The following is a 16,412-nucleotide window of genomic DNA, read 5'->3' as shown; positions in this document are numbered from 1 at the left end:
TAGAAAGAATTAAAAAATGATTACATCACTTATGAATCTTGTTGTCTCTGTAGCCTTCTTGATGTCTGGCCTGTCAATTACCTCTGTGTATCTGTGCACGTTCTCCATGCCTTTCTTGTAGAGTACCTGTCAGCAATGACAAAAAATATACATGCAGTTTTTGGAAATGTATGCTGTTATATCCAGGATTACTGGACAAATATCTCTCAAACAACATCAAAAACAGGTTTATGAATTGACTTTATAAATATATCCACCACATCAACTGCTTTTCCTTTGGGACGTTTCTTTAAGGCACTACAAAAATACTACCTATATATCTCAATGTGCACCACTTTTACTGAGTGGAGCAATGGAATTTCTGATTGAAATAAACTTAATAAACTACTTTGCGACAGCCAAGTCAATTCAGGCATTATAGTGCTCCTCTTCATTTTGCATTCTGCTGCTTTCATGGACTTTCTGTTCATAATAACTAAGGAAAATAAATGACCTCCCAATGATTAGTTTTTAAGGTTGGTATTATACTGCTCCCGTTTATATTATGTTTTGTTGTTTGCAATGGTACAGGGATTATTTCCATTAACTGAAAAAGCAGGATTTAAAAATGGACAATCAAGTCTGGGCAGTTATGACCAACTTAATTCAATACCTGATTTTGGAAGTATATTAATTCATTCACTCCAATGGAGATCAGGAAGTTTGCACTGTAACTTCCAATGGGTGGAGCCTAAGCCTTTTGACAGAATTAAATTATGTCCTCACATTTCAAACAAATGCTCATATCTCTAGAACCATACGGATTATGAAAGTAGTATAAATGGCAAGCGCTTCAGCACAAACTATTTTTATAGTGGTAGTATTCTTTAGGTTCTAGGTCTTAAACTGAATTTTATAAGTCACAATAAACACAGTAACTATTACATTTGTAATATTTTATAAACAACTTACAATATCTCAGCAACCGCTCAAGTTACACACATACTGTCAGCAGCAATTTATTCATCTAGCCGAGAGCTTTTATATGAGTAATGTACACGATCACCCAACAAGTAAACCAGCTAGCAATATATAAAATTCCAAGTAAAACAAAACACAGTATTGCAGCAAGAAGCACGGCACGCATAAAATATCCACCAAGGCTCGTAAATGTATGAAATACTTTTAATAAAATACTTGCAAGTCAGTAAGCGCTTTCAACAAGTAAACACTGGCTTCATCAGCCCGTAATGATAATAAAACACACAGTCATATACTTTATATAGTCATATGATCAATTAAAACAATTCAAATTCACCAGTAGCATGTTCTACATCAGCATTCATTTACATACATTAATTGCTTTCAATTGCTTTTTAGATGACATCACATATTAAAGGAGAACCTCCCTTTTCAATACATATGCTACAATCTGGAAGTTAATCTAAACACAGTGCCTTCTAAATTGAACCAAGCCGACTGGCAAAACATGTTCTGTCTTGGTAATCTCCTCTTATCAAGTACCATTTAGTTGAAACTGTACAATTTAAATCTGATCCTCTGTCAGCTCTTAGTTTAAGGATCCATCTAAGTTCAGCTAATACTATATAAATGTTCCCTTATACGTTCTTTGAAAGTACAATCTGTCTTCCCAACATAACATTTTTTACAACATTCACACTGTGCTAAGTACACTAAATGCTTCGTAGTACAGGTTGCCCTTACATTAAATGTATGCCTTCTATTAAAATCTGTAAGCATGAAAGTGTTATCACTATCAGACCATAAAAATTACAGGAGCCACATGGGTATGTCCCATATTGTTTGTCAGATACCATCTTGCCTTTATCTGGATAACATAGCATCATTTTAAGCAACTTACAATTCCTATATCCAAACATGGGATTGCCCCCCACCACTCTTTTGATTTTATCACCCATCATTAAAAGATGCCAGTTGTTCTGAAACACTTTTTTGACTGAGTCAACATCGCTTGTATATGCCATGGAAACTTTAACTCTTTCTTAGAATTATGCAGCCTCTCACTTCCTCCTATAGCTGCAGCCAGGTCATGAGTGGAAGAAAAATATGGTTTAGCTTGCCCCTTCCTCATAGAATCAACATCTATCAAAATAGGGTTCACCTCACTATCCCTATAACTTATATGCCTCAGAGACTCTCTAAGAGTTTCACAACCACCCTTATAGTCCAGATCAACATTGTGTAACCTGGAAACACTCATGCCTTGACCTTTTATTATATTGTTAAATACCCTTCTAGGGTGCATACTCTTCCTATGAAGTACTGCATTTCTATAGCACTTCTTTCTAAACAAACTGGTGGTCAGTGTACAATCTGAACATTTATTTATTAATACATCTAGGAATTCCATAGATTTGCATGACCACTTATATGTGAATCTCAAAAATGTGTTAGATTCATGCAATTTCAGAACAAATTGCTGTAAATCCTCTGAGGTACCTCCCCATAAGAAAAAAAAGTTAGGTTTAAAGTTATACAAGTGTTGCAAATAGGACCTAGAATGGGTAATATTGAAAACAGGACTAGTGAAGCTGAACTTAGATGGATCCTTAAACTAAGAGCTGACAAAGGATCAGGTTTAAATAGTACGGTTTCAATTAAACCGGTACTTGATAAGAGGAGATTACCAAGATAGAACATGTTTTGCCAGTCGGCTTGGTTCAATTTAGAAGGCGCTGTGTTTAGATGTATCTTTTAGATTCTAGCATATGTATTGAAAAGGGAGCTTCTCTTTAATATGTGATACAATCTAAAAAGCAATTGAAAGCAATTATTGTATGTAAATAAATACTGATATAGAACATGCTACTGGTGAATTTGAATTGTTTAGTTGATCATATGACTATATAAAGTGTATGACTGAGTGTTTTATTATCATTATGGTCTGATGAAGCCAATGTTTACTTGGTGAAAGTGCTTACCAACTTGTAAGTAATTTATTAAAAGTATTTCTTACATTTACGAGTCTTGACGGACATTTTATGTGTGCCAAGCTTTTATATGAGACTAAGGAGTTTTGTCTAAGTTACTTGGTTGTTGAGATATTTAGAAAAAATGTGAAAATTATGGTTTACCTTCATAAGGTCACAGATGGTTTGTGTGACAAACAACTGAGCGAAAGCATACCTGCAAAAATCCAGAATATCACTTCACAGATGTTCGAATGTCTGAATTGCGATTGCAATTTGCCATTCAAATATCTGTTCAATATACGGATTCCACATAGTGAGTTTCGACATAGTGCAGTGAACACGTTCTGAAATTCGCTCATATGGGTCAATGTTATACATGATCGCACAAACCACTTGCGATCATATGAAGGTAAACTGAAAATTATATCTATATAAATTCATATCATAAAAATAACAGTTAATATCTATTTATTTATGGGTCTATATTAGAACACCAAACTTTCAAAATTTCGAGTGTTCTAATATCGAACCCTATTAATCGAAAATTTAAAACAGCGAACATATAGAACAGCAAATTTTTTCCTAGGGAAAAAAATTCACTGTTCCAAAACACCTACACACAACACAAGCACATCAAACAAACAGCAATCCACACACATACACCTAAACTCTTGCACCTAACCCTACACTAAACTATACATACACCACTAACTATCCACTTACCTTAACCCAAACCCTAACCCTAAGGTCCGTCACTATCACACAGTCACCTCACCCGTGCCCTAACCCTAACTCACCTACCCCGCCCTAACCCTCACGTCCACACCATCGCACACTTACCTGACCTGCGCCCTAACCTTAACTCACCTACCCCACTCTAACCCTCATGTCCACAAAATCGCACACATACCTGAACCCAACCCGTAACTTTCCACCACAGAGCTGAAAATATCGAAGCAACAGAAACGGACAACCAAATTCTTTCCCTCGGGAAAAATTTGGGTTTCTGTTTCTTTGATATTTTCAGCATTCGCTGAAAACGGGTCGATATTAGAACATTCAAAATTTTGAAAGTCCGGTCTTCTAATATAGACCCTTTATTTACATTAGACAGAGGTCAAATATTAATGTAGTTGAGCTTGCTATTGTGAAAGCTTTAAGATGGCATCTTTTAAAAGCTTGCACATAGCATGGTTTTGGAATTATTGATGTAAATATGAGCAAGCAATATTTGACACCTAGAGGCGTCAGTCGGAGTTAGCTGCAAATGCACCTGGAGGCGTCACTTGGATGTAATTAGTTAAAAAGAATCAGTGAGTAGAATTACTCTAGTATTACTCAATGTTACTTTTGTTGTTTCTGGCCTTTTTCTTATAATTGCAATATGCAACAAGGATATGAGGACAGCCAACACAAAATTTGGAGACTGATCCATATGTCTTCTCTAGAAAATAAAGTAATGAAACTACAAAAAATAAATGACAATCAAACAGTTACCAATAAAATATGCTAATATGTACCAGCAAAACCTCCTGCTAGGTGAGGATGGGAATGGATATCTTATGGAAATTAACTTATACAATGACCCATCGAAGCATGGTCATAAGGTAAAGAATGATCTGGATCCTTTTGCCAAATATATTTCTCTCAAGATTTCAAACAGCTACTACTCCCAGTAAATGTACCATTTCAAAATCCTAAATTAAACCTCACGTATAAAAGCTTACATATCATTACTGATAAAGTTGAACGGAGTGAGATACAGACAAAAGATGAGCAGGTTATGACACATTAAACTCTACTCATGGCTTCAGGCAACGTTAATAAAGTTCAGGCCAAGGTTCTAGATCCAGAGCTATACTGAGAACTTTCCAGAAGAAATTGTTATAAATAAGATGGTGCACAGCTTGCAACAGGATTTGTTAAACTCTGCTGTGTGATATGATTACAGTACTAGATATTTAATCAAAATATGACACAAGGCCTCACTAATTCTCACCATCAAGCTGCACACTTACTCACATGATCTATGTTAAAGGTTTCAATAAAGATAATGTATTCACCAGTTAGTATAAAATGTCTGCTGTTTAAATAGAAAAGCTCAGCTTTCAGTTTTAACATTTGCTCTTGATCTGCTGATGTGAATTAAGTAAAAAAAAAAAAAATAATTGTTGCAGAAGTGTAAGACTTCATTAAGAAAGAAACAACATTCTGAGTGAAATACTCAGATGCTTTATGTTTTAACTTTAGAGTCAAGGAAAAGTTACATCTTCATTTTTAGAGTTGCACTTGAGTGCAAAGTTTTAATTTCTCTCTTACAATTTGATTTACAATGCTTTCAACCTTATACTGGTAACTACATTTTTCCTTTTTTCTGTTATTAATGTGAAAATATAGCAGAAGGGTGCAAAAAAGGAAGGTGATTATCATTTTGATATATATTTTTTTCAAATGTTTATAGTATATTAAAATGAATGCTAAGGTGCTCTGAAAGTTCCAGTAAAGAGTACATAATGAAACTCAAAACAAAGCTGTAGGCCACTACAGTAGGAGGAAATTATAAAACTGTATATAAAAACTTGTATGTGAAAACGTTATTAAGATAAAATGAAATGGATAAGCACTTTCAGAAAACCTTCATCAGATCCTTAACGTCAAAATATACACTTCCTGCTTATTTAAAACACTTTCAGCCAATCAGATCACCTCCTTAGGTTCTTGTTTTTCAATACCAGTTTTAAAGGAGCCATCACACTAAGACCTGGATTTTTATCAGCTTATAAATCAGCAATCTGAACATTTATCTTGTCTCAGTTATGTTAAGCAAATCACTGCCCCTAGGACAGATTCATTTAAGAGTACATAATGAGGGAGTCTTTTAGATTAAAGGAACAAGGTACCAAAAACTGTAGTTCTGTTTCTTTTTCTTTAAATACTCATCGTAGCTAACCCATAGGATCTCACATTTATATCATATATGCTGTTCTGTAAAGGGAGTAGGAAGCAGTGGTGGCAATAAAATATGCAAGTCAAACTTAAAAGTCATTAGTGTTCTCCTACATGTCTCAAGTAAACACATATCCAATAAGGCAAAGAATCAAGCAAGTTAGTTGAAGTCAATAGCCATGTTCAAGTAAGTTTGCAAGCATACCTCTCAGCCATACCAAATTCTTCAGCATTTACCAGTTTTGAGGTCCAAATAATGGAGTGTCACAAATTCCTAAGTGGTCCCCTTTATTCCTGAATTTCCTAGCTTTTTTCCCCGCAATTTTCTGCTGAGTGCATCACATGCAGAGTTGTGCGCGATGAAGTCAGCTTCGTGAGCAGCCAGCCAGCCTGTCGGAGTTTGGCTGATGGCTCGAGGGGTGTGACTACTGACTGACTAACTCACTGTACTTTGTTTATGTTTATGGGCAGTAGCAAGTTGTGTAAAAGTAGCATGCATGTGTCTCAGCAGACTGCAGGTCTGCAGCAGTAGCAGAGTTTCCCCAGCTCCAGCAGGTAAGGAAAACAAAAGGGACTATTTTGTAGCACTTTTAGCAATTCAGCAAAGGGACTATTTTGTAGCACTTTTAGCAATTCAGCACTTTTAGCATTAAGAATGGGACCATTCCATTCTTTCCCATCTAGACATTGTCTTCTGTAGGCCCTCCATGCAATTGCAATGGATTATTCTTATGCGCAGTTGAATTTCTTCTTTAAGATTTCTTCTTTAAGGACGAGACGTTCCGTTCTTAACAGTTCTGATATCTTCTGTCTTCTGTCCACCCATCCTACGTGCAATGGCAATGTGCAGCATTGCTTATTCTTATGTGCAGTTTAATTTTAGCATTGCATTTGAATTATTGCATTTTCGTGCGTGTGTGTGTGTGTGTGTGTGTGTGTGTGTGTGTGTGTGTGTGTGTGTGTGTGCGTGCATGCATGTGTGTGTGTGTGTGTGTGTGTGTGTGTGTGTGTGTGTGTGTGTGTGTAGGTGTGTGTGCATTTGAATTATTGCATTTTTGTGTGTGTGTGCATTTGAATTTGATTGCATTTGTGTGGGTGTGTGTGTGTGTGTGTGTGTGTGTGTGTGTGTGTGTGTGTGTGTGTGTGTGTGTGTGTGTGTGTGTGTGTAATGCCCCGGTTAGCTGGTTAGGGTTACCCAGGTTCAAATCCTGTACCTTGGGTACAAGGGGCAAAGAGCCTGAATTATCTACCCATACCACCATGTGTGATTCAAAGAGGTTAAGTCCATAGCTCTCTACTGTCTGAAATTTCACAGAGTATCTGGAATGTTTGGCTTATACCATTGGTCTGTATTTCTCTTAAAATTTGTGGTTCTCTGGCAAATCAGTGAGAACCGAATTCACAAAATAATTATAGCCATTTAAGTTTCAGTCTTCCTTTCTTTCAGGAAATGCATGGTAACACCAACACATTTTATTCTAGCAACTTTCTCAGATTATACAAGCAATGTTTAAAATGTGTCCCACTCCCTGGTTTTGGGTCTTTGCCCCCCCCCCCAATAAATGCTGGCTTTTTCCAGATTTCCTGTGCTGCAAAGTTCATTAAGGGAAAGAGAAGTTTAGTACTGCTTATTCCAAGTTTGCTTGCATTATTAGTAGCACAACAGGTAGTATACTTACTTTTGATGCAGATGGCTGTGGGTTCTAGTCCCACAGTATGTACATGGATTGCTGATACTGTACTGTGTTGTACTTTTAAAGGGGGTTGATGTTGCAGTCCTGAGAATGTCCTCCTTTGACAGAGATGCCTAGTAACTACGAACCTGTTTTCAATTTGTCATCCATTCCCTATTGCAATATTACTAGCTTATCAGTTTTTAATGTAACATAGGCAATTTATTCTTCAAGGGCGACAGGCACTTCATTTGTTGATGAAACAATGAAATATAAAGTTGTTTGCTAGCAGCAACCTCTTCATTAGTTACAGATCTCTTCAATGTGGAATTATTTAGATGACTTTTATTTACTTCTGCAGAGATTGTGCATACATACTGATATTGGTGGATTGTAATGACAGAAGTTTGAGTAGACTTGTATGATGGAAATGTTCTCAACTGGGCAGTTTTGTCATTATTTGTTCATTGCTTACTGGAAAAATATTCAAAACAATAAATTTAAAATGTGCTCTAACAAGTGTGCTGTATTCTACAAGGAATATAATTTAATACAATAAGGATGGTGTATCAAAGAACACATGTATGTTTGCATGATCCTAAATAAAGTGTGTAAGTGGTCTATGACTTGAAAACAGCCCAAAGGTAATTTTTATCCGCCACTGGCCAGATGCATTTTCTTTGAATGTGGGTTTCAATGCTGTTTCAATGAATGTGAGTTTCAAGGGCAGAGAAGTTTTAATGCTAAGTCTGTTTTCTTTGTGAGACTGTATTGTTTTGTTTAACAGATGTTGATTGGTGTTTGTGCTACAAAATGTCAAATAAAAGTTTTAAATGAAATCCAAATAATCATTGTAGAAGTAAAGCATAAAGCAGTATGCACATTACACTGTTTATTGTAAATGGGGAGAAATAGCCAAGTAATGGGACACTGGCATGGCTGCAGGGGGGGAGGGCTGTGTATGGCGGCCCCATTTGACCATGATTTTGTGAGGGGAGAGGGGCAGTAAACTCAAAAACAGCCCTGAGCAGCAGAAACTCTAGCTATGGCACTGATCAGTAGGCCATGTAGTATGACTGACTTTTGGAGGTCCTAGCAAACTGTAATATTCTTTTGCTAAGATTAGAATTATGTCTACCATTAAATACCCTACTTCTACCACAAAACCCATATAGTGCAAGTCACCAAAACAAAATAAATACTTAAGGTTCATCTTCTCCCTTCTCAGTGAACATCATTGCTACACATTTCAAAAAAATGGTTACCATTTACTACAGGAGACATTTTTTGTGGAGATATCTGACTTTTAAACTTTTATATGAGAGTTGTTGTGCATCTTTGCAAAGTAAGTTTATATTTCAATTTACCTCATATTCATTTAGAGACAACATGGAAACTAAACTACTGAGACTTCCCTTTAACCTTTACCACTAATGAAAAAGCATTTTCTAAAATTGTCCCTGAATCTTGTAGAAATGTATTTCAGAAAACTTTACAAAGTGAGAATAGTAACAGCTAAAGGCAATGTTAGTAAGGAGCCTAAATGTAAGTGTTTCAAAGGTAATGTTTTGTACGGCTAGTTCTGCAATAGATTGCTTAAATATCTTTCATAGAAAATATTGTTTCACAATGATGATCTTTGTAGAAATTATATAAAATGTACTCCTAGTGTTAGCTAAATCCGCATATTCTAAGGTATTACAGTTATATTTGAATTCAATCAATTGGTACACTTCTCTGCTTTGGAAGAACTAATTGCATTTCCCAAAAAGTTCTCAGTCTGTAAATCTATTTATCTGCTGATTACCTCTGTGTAAATCCAACTAATTTATTTTCTGACTGTAGAAGGCTGAAGCAGTTAATTTTGTTTTTCTAAAAGAAAATTGTATGTTAGTTTTGCAGTTTCCACAAGTTTAAAGTTTGATACAAGTTCAAATATTAATATAAATAAAACGCTATTCTGTTTATTTTGTTTCATGATCATATTTTATCTGTTCTTCGGTTTGCTTTTAAAATTGGTATCCCACAATTTCATCAGAGTGGGTGGGGTTGCATAATTCTGTATGCAAATTTTATGTTAATCAGCGTGCAGATTTGTACCTATTTTTCATGGGCCTTTGTCCAGATTTTTGATGTTTCCAGGTTGAGACCTTTGTTTACAAGTTATCAATCAAGTCAAGTCACACCACAGAACTGATGAACAATGTTATTTTTTTTTACAAATAAGTAGAAATAGAAAATTAAAGACAATGGACCTGATTATCACAAGTCTCTGATATGTTCTTTTACATTACGTATACTAAGAGACCACGTATCTGCAATAAGAGTTCTGATTCACTAAAACCATTACTTTCAACAATAAAATAACTCTTACAAAATGTTCTGACAGGGGTTGCTTTATTCATAGCTTATATTATTGATGACTAATTTAATCAAACCCCAATTAGTTCTGAATTATTTGAGTAAAAAAATGGTTAATTAATGCTATGCTACAACTCAGGCTGCCTTTAATGGCACCAAATTTTTTTTTTCAAATTCTCAGCTTATTCTCAATACCAATAAGACCAAACTTATCTTTGTCTTAGCTCTTTGTCAACAACAAACCACAAGCCCACACACCCCCTTTCCCCATCTATTCCTCCAACATGATAATAGAACCTGTGTCACAGTCAAAGCTGCTAGGGGTGACCATAGATAATAAACTTAGATATGATAAACACCTTGCAATCACCATCAAAAAAGTACACATCAAACTAGGATCCCTCTACAGAATCAAGCCCATCCTGACACCACTAGAAAAGCAATAGCCATTGCATACCTTCTTTCCTCTCTACTCTATGCATCTCCATTCTCAATCTCAAGAAAATTGACTTAAATAAACTTGAAACCTGCTATAATAAAACAGCAAGATTTGCCTCTAACTTCCCTTATAGATCTCATCATTCTACTGCACTACACCACCTAAAATGTTTTGAACTCCCTAATCTACTTTCCTTTAACCAACTCAGCTTCAATCATTCCATGATGTTCTTCGTGTTTCACTGTTGCAGTCATCACATTCAGGTTATCTGCTTGCAGTAGCCCTCAGTTGGCCTGATTATCAAAGTCTTGGGTCCTGTGTCAGTTACTGTCTCATCTTCTGTGACGTCATGACGTCAGGTAGTCAGGAGTATAAAGCATGCAGCCCATGCCATTACCCTAGTCTTTCTTGCTGTGTGGTGCCCGAAGCAGAAGCAGTTCGCAAGTGCCGGTCGGCCGATTCCTGAAAGTTTCATTTTCGAATTTCAGAACCAAAGTCTTCAACTAAAGCTAAGTACCCCATTTCTTGCTCAAAACCGATGTCAGTAAGAGTCAGTAACTGTATTTCTTGTGTAAAGCAAATACCTCATAAAGATTTTCATTCTTACCGTATTCCTTGCCTAGGCCCTGACCACGACGTACCTTGCTGTCGGTTTTCTGCCTTATTTACACCCTGAACTATTTGTCGGTAAATTTTCACTTCTTAATATTTTGGTACTCAGTTTAATTATCCAGATATGTCTTCGGTAAGCCACCCGACTACCGACATTCCTAAAAACGCAAAGATAAAGGCAGAGACAGGCCGCCTAGGTCCAAAGCTACCGACGACACTTCCCCTAAGCTAGTCACCAGTTCACTGGTACTCAGTAAGGCGCTTTTGCAGCCGCTGATACCCATTACTTCAGATTTTCAGGCCTCTACTGAGACCCATTCAGAGTCCGGTATGCCGCGAGATGCTTCAACTATGGTACCCGCGGATGTCTCTACCTTGGATGGGTCCAGAGCCGCTGTGCAGGCACTGGCTTCTGAGGGTGTATTCAGGCCTACTGACTTGCATATTAAACCAATGTCATCTTCTTCTTCTAGGCCTAAAACTCGAACCATGCCTAGGAAACCGATGCCCAGACCACATGGTCAGGCCTCTATGTCTAAAAAACAAATGATAAGAATGGCTGAAGACCTTATTACTTTAATCAGGGGAAGCCAACCTTCCCCCTCTAAGAGATCTAGGACAGAATTTGCTTATGATAATTCTGACCAGGATTCTGAAATTTCTGTCTCTTCTGATGACCAGAATTTACCCTTATCTACCTATGAGGATTCTGATGCATAGGACTCTGTTCCCTCTGCTTCTCCCCCAGAGGATTTTTCTTTTGGTGAAACCTTGCATACTCTTAGGGAGCATTTTCACTGGGAAAGCCAGGATTACTCTGATTCTAAAAAGAGGCTTAGAGATTTCTTACTCCTGCCACAACACAGGCCTTTAGCTATTCCTCCTGTGCTGGACATTGTTGACGATGTCTTTTCAGAATCTAGCTTGGCCCCTATCTCTTTATCTCCTGCTCCCAGAAAACCTGATAGATATTTCAGAGTTCCTGATTCTCACAAGTTCCTTTTTAAAAATCCTACTGTGAATCCTGAGACCATTTCACAGGGACCCAAGGGCATTAAGGCTACTACTGCCAAAAATCCTACCCCCTCTGACAGAGATTCCAGGGCCCTGGATAGATGGGGTATGAATGTATACACCTCTGCAACCTTGGCCACCAGGGCCTTAAATTGCCAGTTTCATATGTTAAAGTATCAGCAGCATATTATTGGATTGCTTAAACAGAAAATTATGTTGATTCCTAATTGTGCTGAAAATAAGGATTTACAGGATTTAATGCATTCTGCTGAACAGGTTGGAAAACATACTTTGCAATATGGTTTTGATTCACTAGAGGCATCTTGCAGGGCTGCTGTCATTGGGTCTGTACTTAGAAGGCAAGCTTGGCTTAAGGAGCAATCTTTGCCAGTTCATGTTAAAACTAAATTGCTGGATGCTCCCTTAAATTAGGACCGCCTGTTTGGTAACAAAGCAGAAGAAGTTCTTAAAAAGATGGAGGAAAAAGCTAAATCTATGCAAGAGCAGCCTCCTATACTTAGTAGGCATTGGCCCTCAAAAATTGGTCCTTTCCTGCCTCTTCCAGGCCTTCTCAGTTCAAACCCAGAACCAGCAGAACACCCAGGCTTCAGTCCCAGGGTACACACAGGTCTAAGCAGTGGGGGGCTCCCACTTCCAAAGCAGGGAGTAGTAAGACTCCCCCCTATGGTAAACTGTCTCAATGACTTAACTTTAAAACTACCAAGCCTTTCTCATCTGACTGCTCCTTTAGGGTGAACGATTGCTATGCAGGCAAAAAACTGGGAACTCATTACCCAGGACAAATGGGTTTTAAATGTTTCCCAAGGATACAGATTTCACTTCTACACATTACCAACCCCAAACGGCTAGCTAGATCAACCCCCAAATGAGTGGGCAGAGCCTCAACAGCAAGTACGCTCTCTTAAGCATAAGGGCTATTCAAACTGTACGAGAAGAGGAAAATGGACAAGGTTTCTGCTCAAGATTTTTCCTGGTACCCAGAAAAGACAACTCATGGCGTCCTGTCCTGGACCTTTCTATCCTAAACACCTTTTTGGGTGATCCCAAAATTCAACATGCTAACCCTTCACGAGCTGCTTCCTATGCTAGTCAAGGATGCCTGGTTGGCAGCACTGGATTTCAAGGAGGTCTACCTACACATCCCAATCAGGGAATCTTGCAGAAGATACCTACGCTTCAAAGCAGGCTACATGCACTATCAGTTCTCTGCACTGCCCTTTGGCTTATCTACTGCGCCCAGGGTATTCACAAAGTGCCTAGCTCCAGTCATTGCATTTTGCAGGCAAACAAATATTCAAATATACCCATACCTGGAAGATTGTCTAATTCAGGCAGAAAGCTAGGACATACTTCTGAATCATCTGGCATTTGTACAAAAGGTGTTAACTTCTCTGGGGTACACCATAAATGAAAAAAAAAAATCACATCTGGTACCCTGTCAACAAATTATATTCCTGGGAGCAAGCTTGAACACAACTTCCCAGATGGCTTTCCTCACGCCAGAGAAACAAATTCATTTGACAACTTACTTCAAACTAGTGGCCACAAAAACCCTGCTATCTGCAAGGCAAATACTGCAAGCCTTGGGGTTCATGGCCTCGTGCATTCTACTAATTCCATATGCAAGACTGCATATGAGGAAACTACAATGGTATCTAAAAAGCCTATGATGTCAACATTCTCAGGATCTAGAAGCAATGATTCCTATCATATTTTGCCTACAGTTAGAATTCCTTTGGTGGGCAGAGGCCTGCCACCAAAACAAGGGACTACCATTCACTCTACCCCCTGCCGCCCAAACCCTAACAGCAGATGCATCAGACTATGCATGGGGGGGGGGCTCACCTGGCAAGGAAGTACATTCAGAGCAAATGGACCTGCATATCAATCAAAAAGAAATGTTAGCTGTACAGAATACTCTAACAGCCTTCAAGGACCAAATTCTCCCAGGACAATTAATGGTAAATACGGACAACACCACTGTTATGTGGTACATAAACAAGCAGGGGGGTACCCATTCTTACCCCTTCTGCAGACTAGTCATGGCTCTGTGGAACACAGCCTTGAGCTACCAAGTGCATCTACAGGCTCAATTCCTGCCAGGAAAACTGAATACACTGGCAGACAAACTAAGCAGAAATCTCATGGACCCACATGAGTGGAAACTGGAACCAAAGATTTTCAACATGTTGATCAACAAATGGGGGATCTCAGATATAAACCTGTTTGCCTCCCCCCAGGACTACCAATTGGACAAATTCTGCACAAGGACTCCCCACAAACAAGCTTGGAAAGTGGATGATCTGTCCTTCAGCTGGAAAAATCTATCAGTTTATGCCTTTCCTCCTCTGCCTCTCCTCTCCAAGGTACTACTAAAGATCAAACAGGACAAACCAAGGATGATACTGATTGCACCAGACTGGCCACACCAACACTGGTACCCCCTCTTGCACAGTGTATCACAGCTGGCCCCATGGCACCTACCTCAGACACCTACCCTGCTGTCTCAGCAGGAGAGCCAGTTTCTGCACCCCTAGTTTCAAACCGTGAACCTGGCAGCCTGACTTATTACCTAATCTCTCCATTACCATCCCTCAGTAAACAAGTGCTGGATGTCATTTTGGAGGCAAGGAGGCCTAGTACTAGAAAATCTTATGCTGAAAAATGGAAAAGATTCTGTGCCTGGAACCAAACTCAAGGAATGGCCACAGCAGCTCCCGATTTACCTCAGATTCTTCAGTACATAACTGAGATGCTTCACAAAGTCCTTTCCTTTTCCTCCATTAAAATTCACGCCTCAGCCATTTCAGCTAATTACAAAACAGAACCACCCATCTTTTCTCACCCACTGCTAAAGCAGTTCCTCAGAGGGGCCAAAAACTTAAGACCACCCAGAAGAGCCCCAACTCCAGCCTGGGACCTTAATTTTGTATTGGAAAAACTCACTCTTCCTCCTTTTGAGCCAGCTGCAACTGCAGAGTTAAATTCCTTTCTTGGAAAACAGCTTTCCTTTTAGCAATCACTTCAGCAAGAAGGGTATCTGAATTACAGGCCCTTATGACAATGGAGCCTTTCATCATCTTTCATGCGGACAGGGTGTCCCTCAGGACAAATCCCTCTTTCATGCCCAAAGTGGTATCCAGTGTGGCTCTTAATCAGTCCATTCATTTGCCAACCTTCTTTTCTAATCCACAGAACAAAGGGGAACGAATACTGTGCTCCTTAGATATGCACAGACAACTTAGATTTTACTTGGACAGGACTAAACCTCAAAGGAAATCTGAACAACTGCTGGTGGCATTTGCTGCAGGGGCAGAGGGGAAGGCTATTTCAAAGCAAGCCATTTCTAAATGGATATGCCATTCATTAATTTCTGCTATAAGCACCATGGAAAACCTATCCCACAGGGGATTAGTCCCCATTTAACCAGGGCTGCATCTACCTCTGCAGCCTTTCTCAGAGGTGTCCCTACCAGAGACATCCTAAATGCTGCTACCTGGAGTTCTGCACAGACTTTCACCAAGCATTACCTTTTGCCAATTTTCTCTAAATCCAGAGCTGGCTTTGCCACTGTAGTCTTGCAGGGCCTTATAGCTGGTCCTAATGCTATCTAAATTCCTCCTCCCATCCTTAGCTTGGCGAATCTACCCAAATGTGATGACTGCAACAGTGAAACACGAAGAACATAGTACAGTTGTGTACACTTACCATAAATGTAGATGTTCGAGTGTATTCACTGTTGCAGTCCTGGTTACCTCCCCTCCAACCCCCTGACTTCGTTTGGCTATACCTCTATTCTCCTTTACTATACTTAAAAGCTTTTTGGTGTATTTGCATTTTGTTGGAGGTATAACCTTGTATATATATATATATATATATATATATATATATATATATATATATATATATATATATATATAGATATAGATATGTATATATTTAACTGCTTCCCATTTAGGGGGGCACCTGACATCCGGGGCAAGAAAAACTGATGTAATGACGTCGGCTGCATGCTTTATGCTCCTGACTACCTGACATCACGGAAGAGACAGCAACCGACGCAGGACCCAAGACTTTGATAATCAGGTCAACTGAGGGCTACTGCAAGCAGATAACCCGAATGTGATGACTGCAACAGTGAATACACTCGAACATCTACATTTATGGTAAGTGTACACAACTGTACTTTCTACCATCCTAACAACTACACTTCTCTTAATAACCTGGTTCAAACCTACTCATGCCCTAGATCACTAAGGACCTCAGACAAAAAAGTTATCAAATCCAATAGTTTGTGAGTCTCTTTTTTCAAACCATATATCTACTTTAAGGAATTCACTACCTCAAGGAATCTTAAACATTGCCAACCTCTTCAAATTCAAATATCTATGGAAAGAACACCTTAATAACAAC

The 16,412-nt window shown here is 38.5% G+C and overlaps 1 protein-coding gene across 3 annotated transcripts in view; it reads right to left on the bottom strand.

Moving 5' to 3' along the window:
* Positions 1-16,412, bottom strand: part of LOC122796246 (nebulette-like) — a 1,283,698-nt gene that overhangs the window by 971,594 nt on the left and 295,692 nt on the right. For all 3 annotated transcript variants that reach the window (XM_044064567.1, XM_044064568.1, XM_044064569.1), the window contains exon 6: positions 25-126. In XM_044064567.1, coding sequence (XP_043920502.1) covers positions 25-126 — 102 coding nt within the window. The remainder of the gene's footprint in view (positions 1-24; positions 127-16,412) is intronic.

This window comes from Protopterus annectens, chromosome 3.part0, assembly GCF_019279795.1.
Source record: "Protopterus annectens isolate FY-2018-M chromosome 3.part0, PAN1.0, whole genome shotgun sequence".
Taxonomy (NCBI): domain Eukaryota; kingdom Metazoa; phylum Chordata; order Ceratodontiformes; family Protopteridae; genus Protopterus; species Protopterus annectens.
Note: the sequence above shows the minus strand (reverse complement) of the source record. Positions and strands in the feature narration are given on the sequence as shown.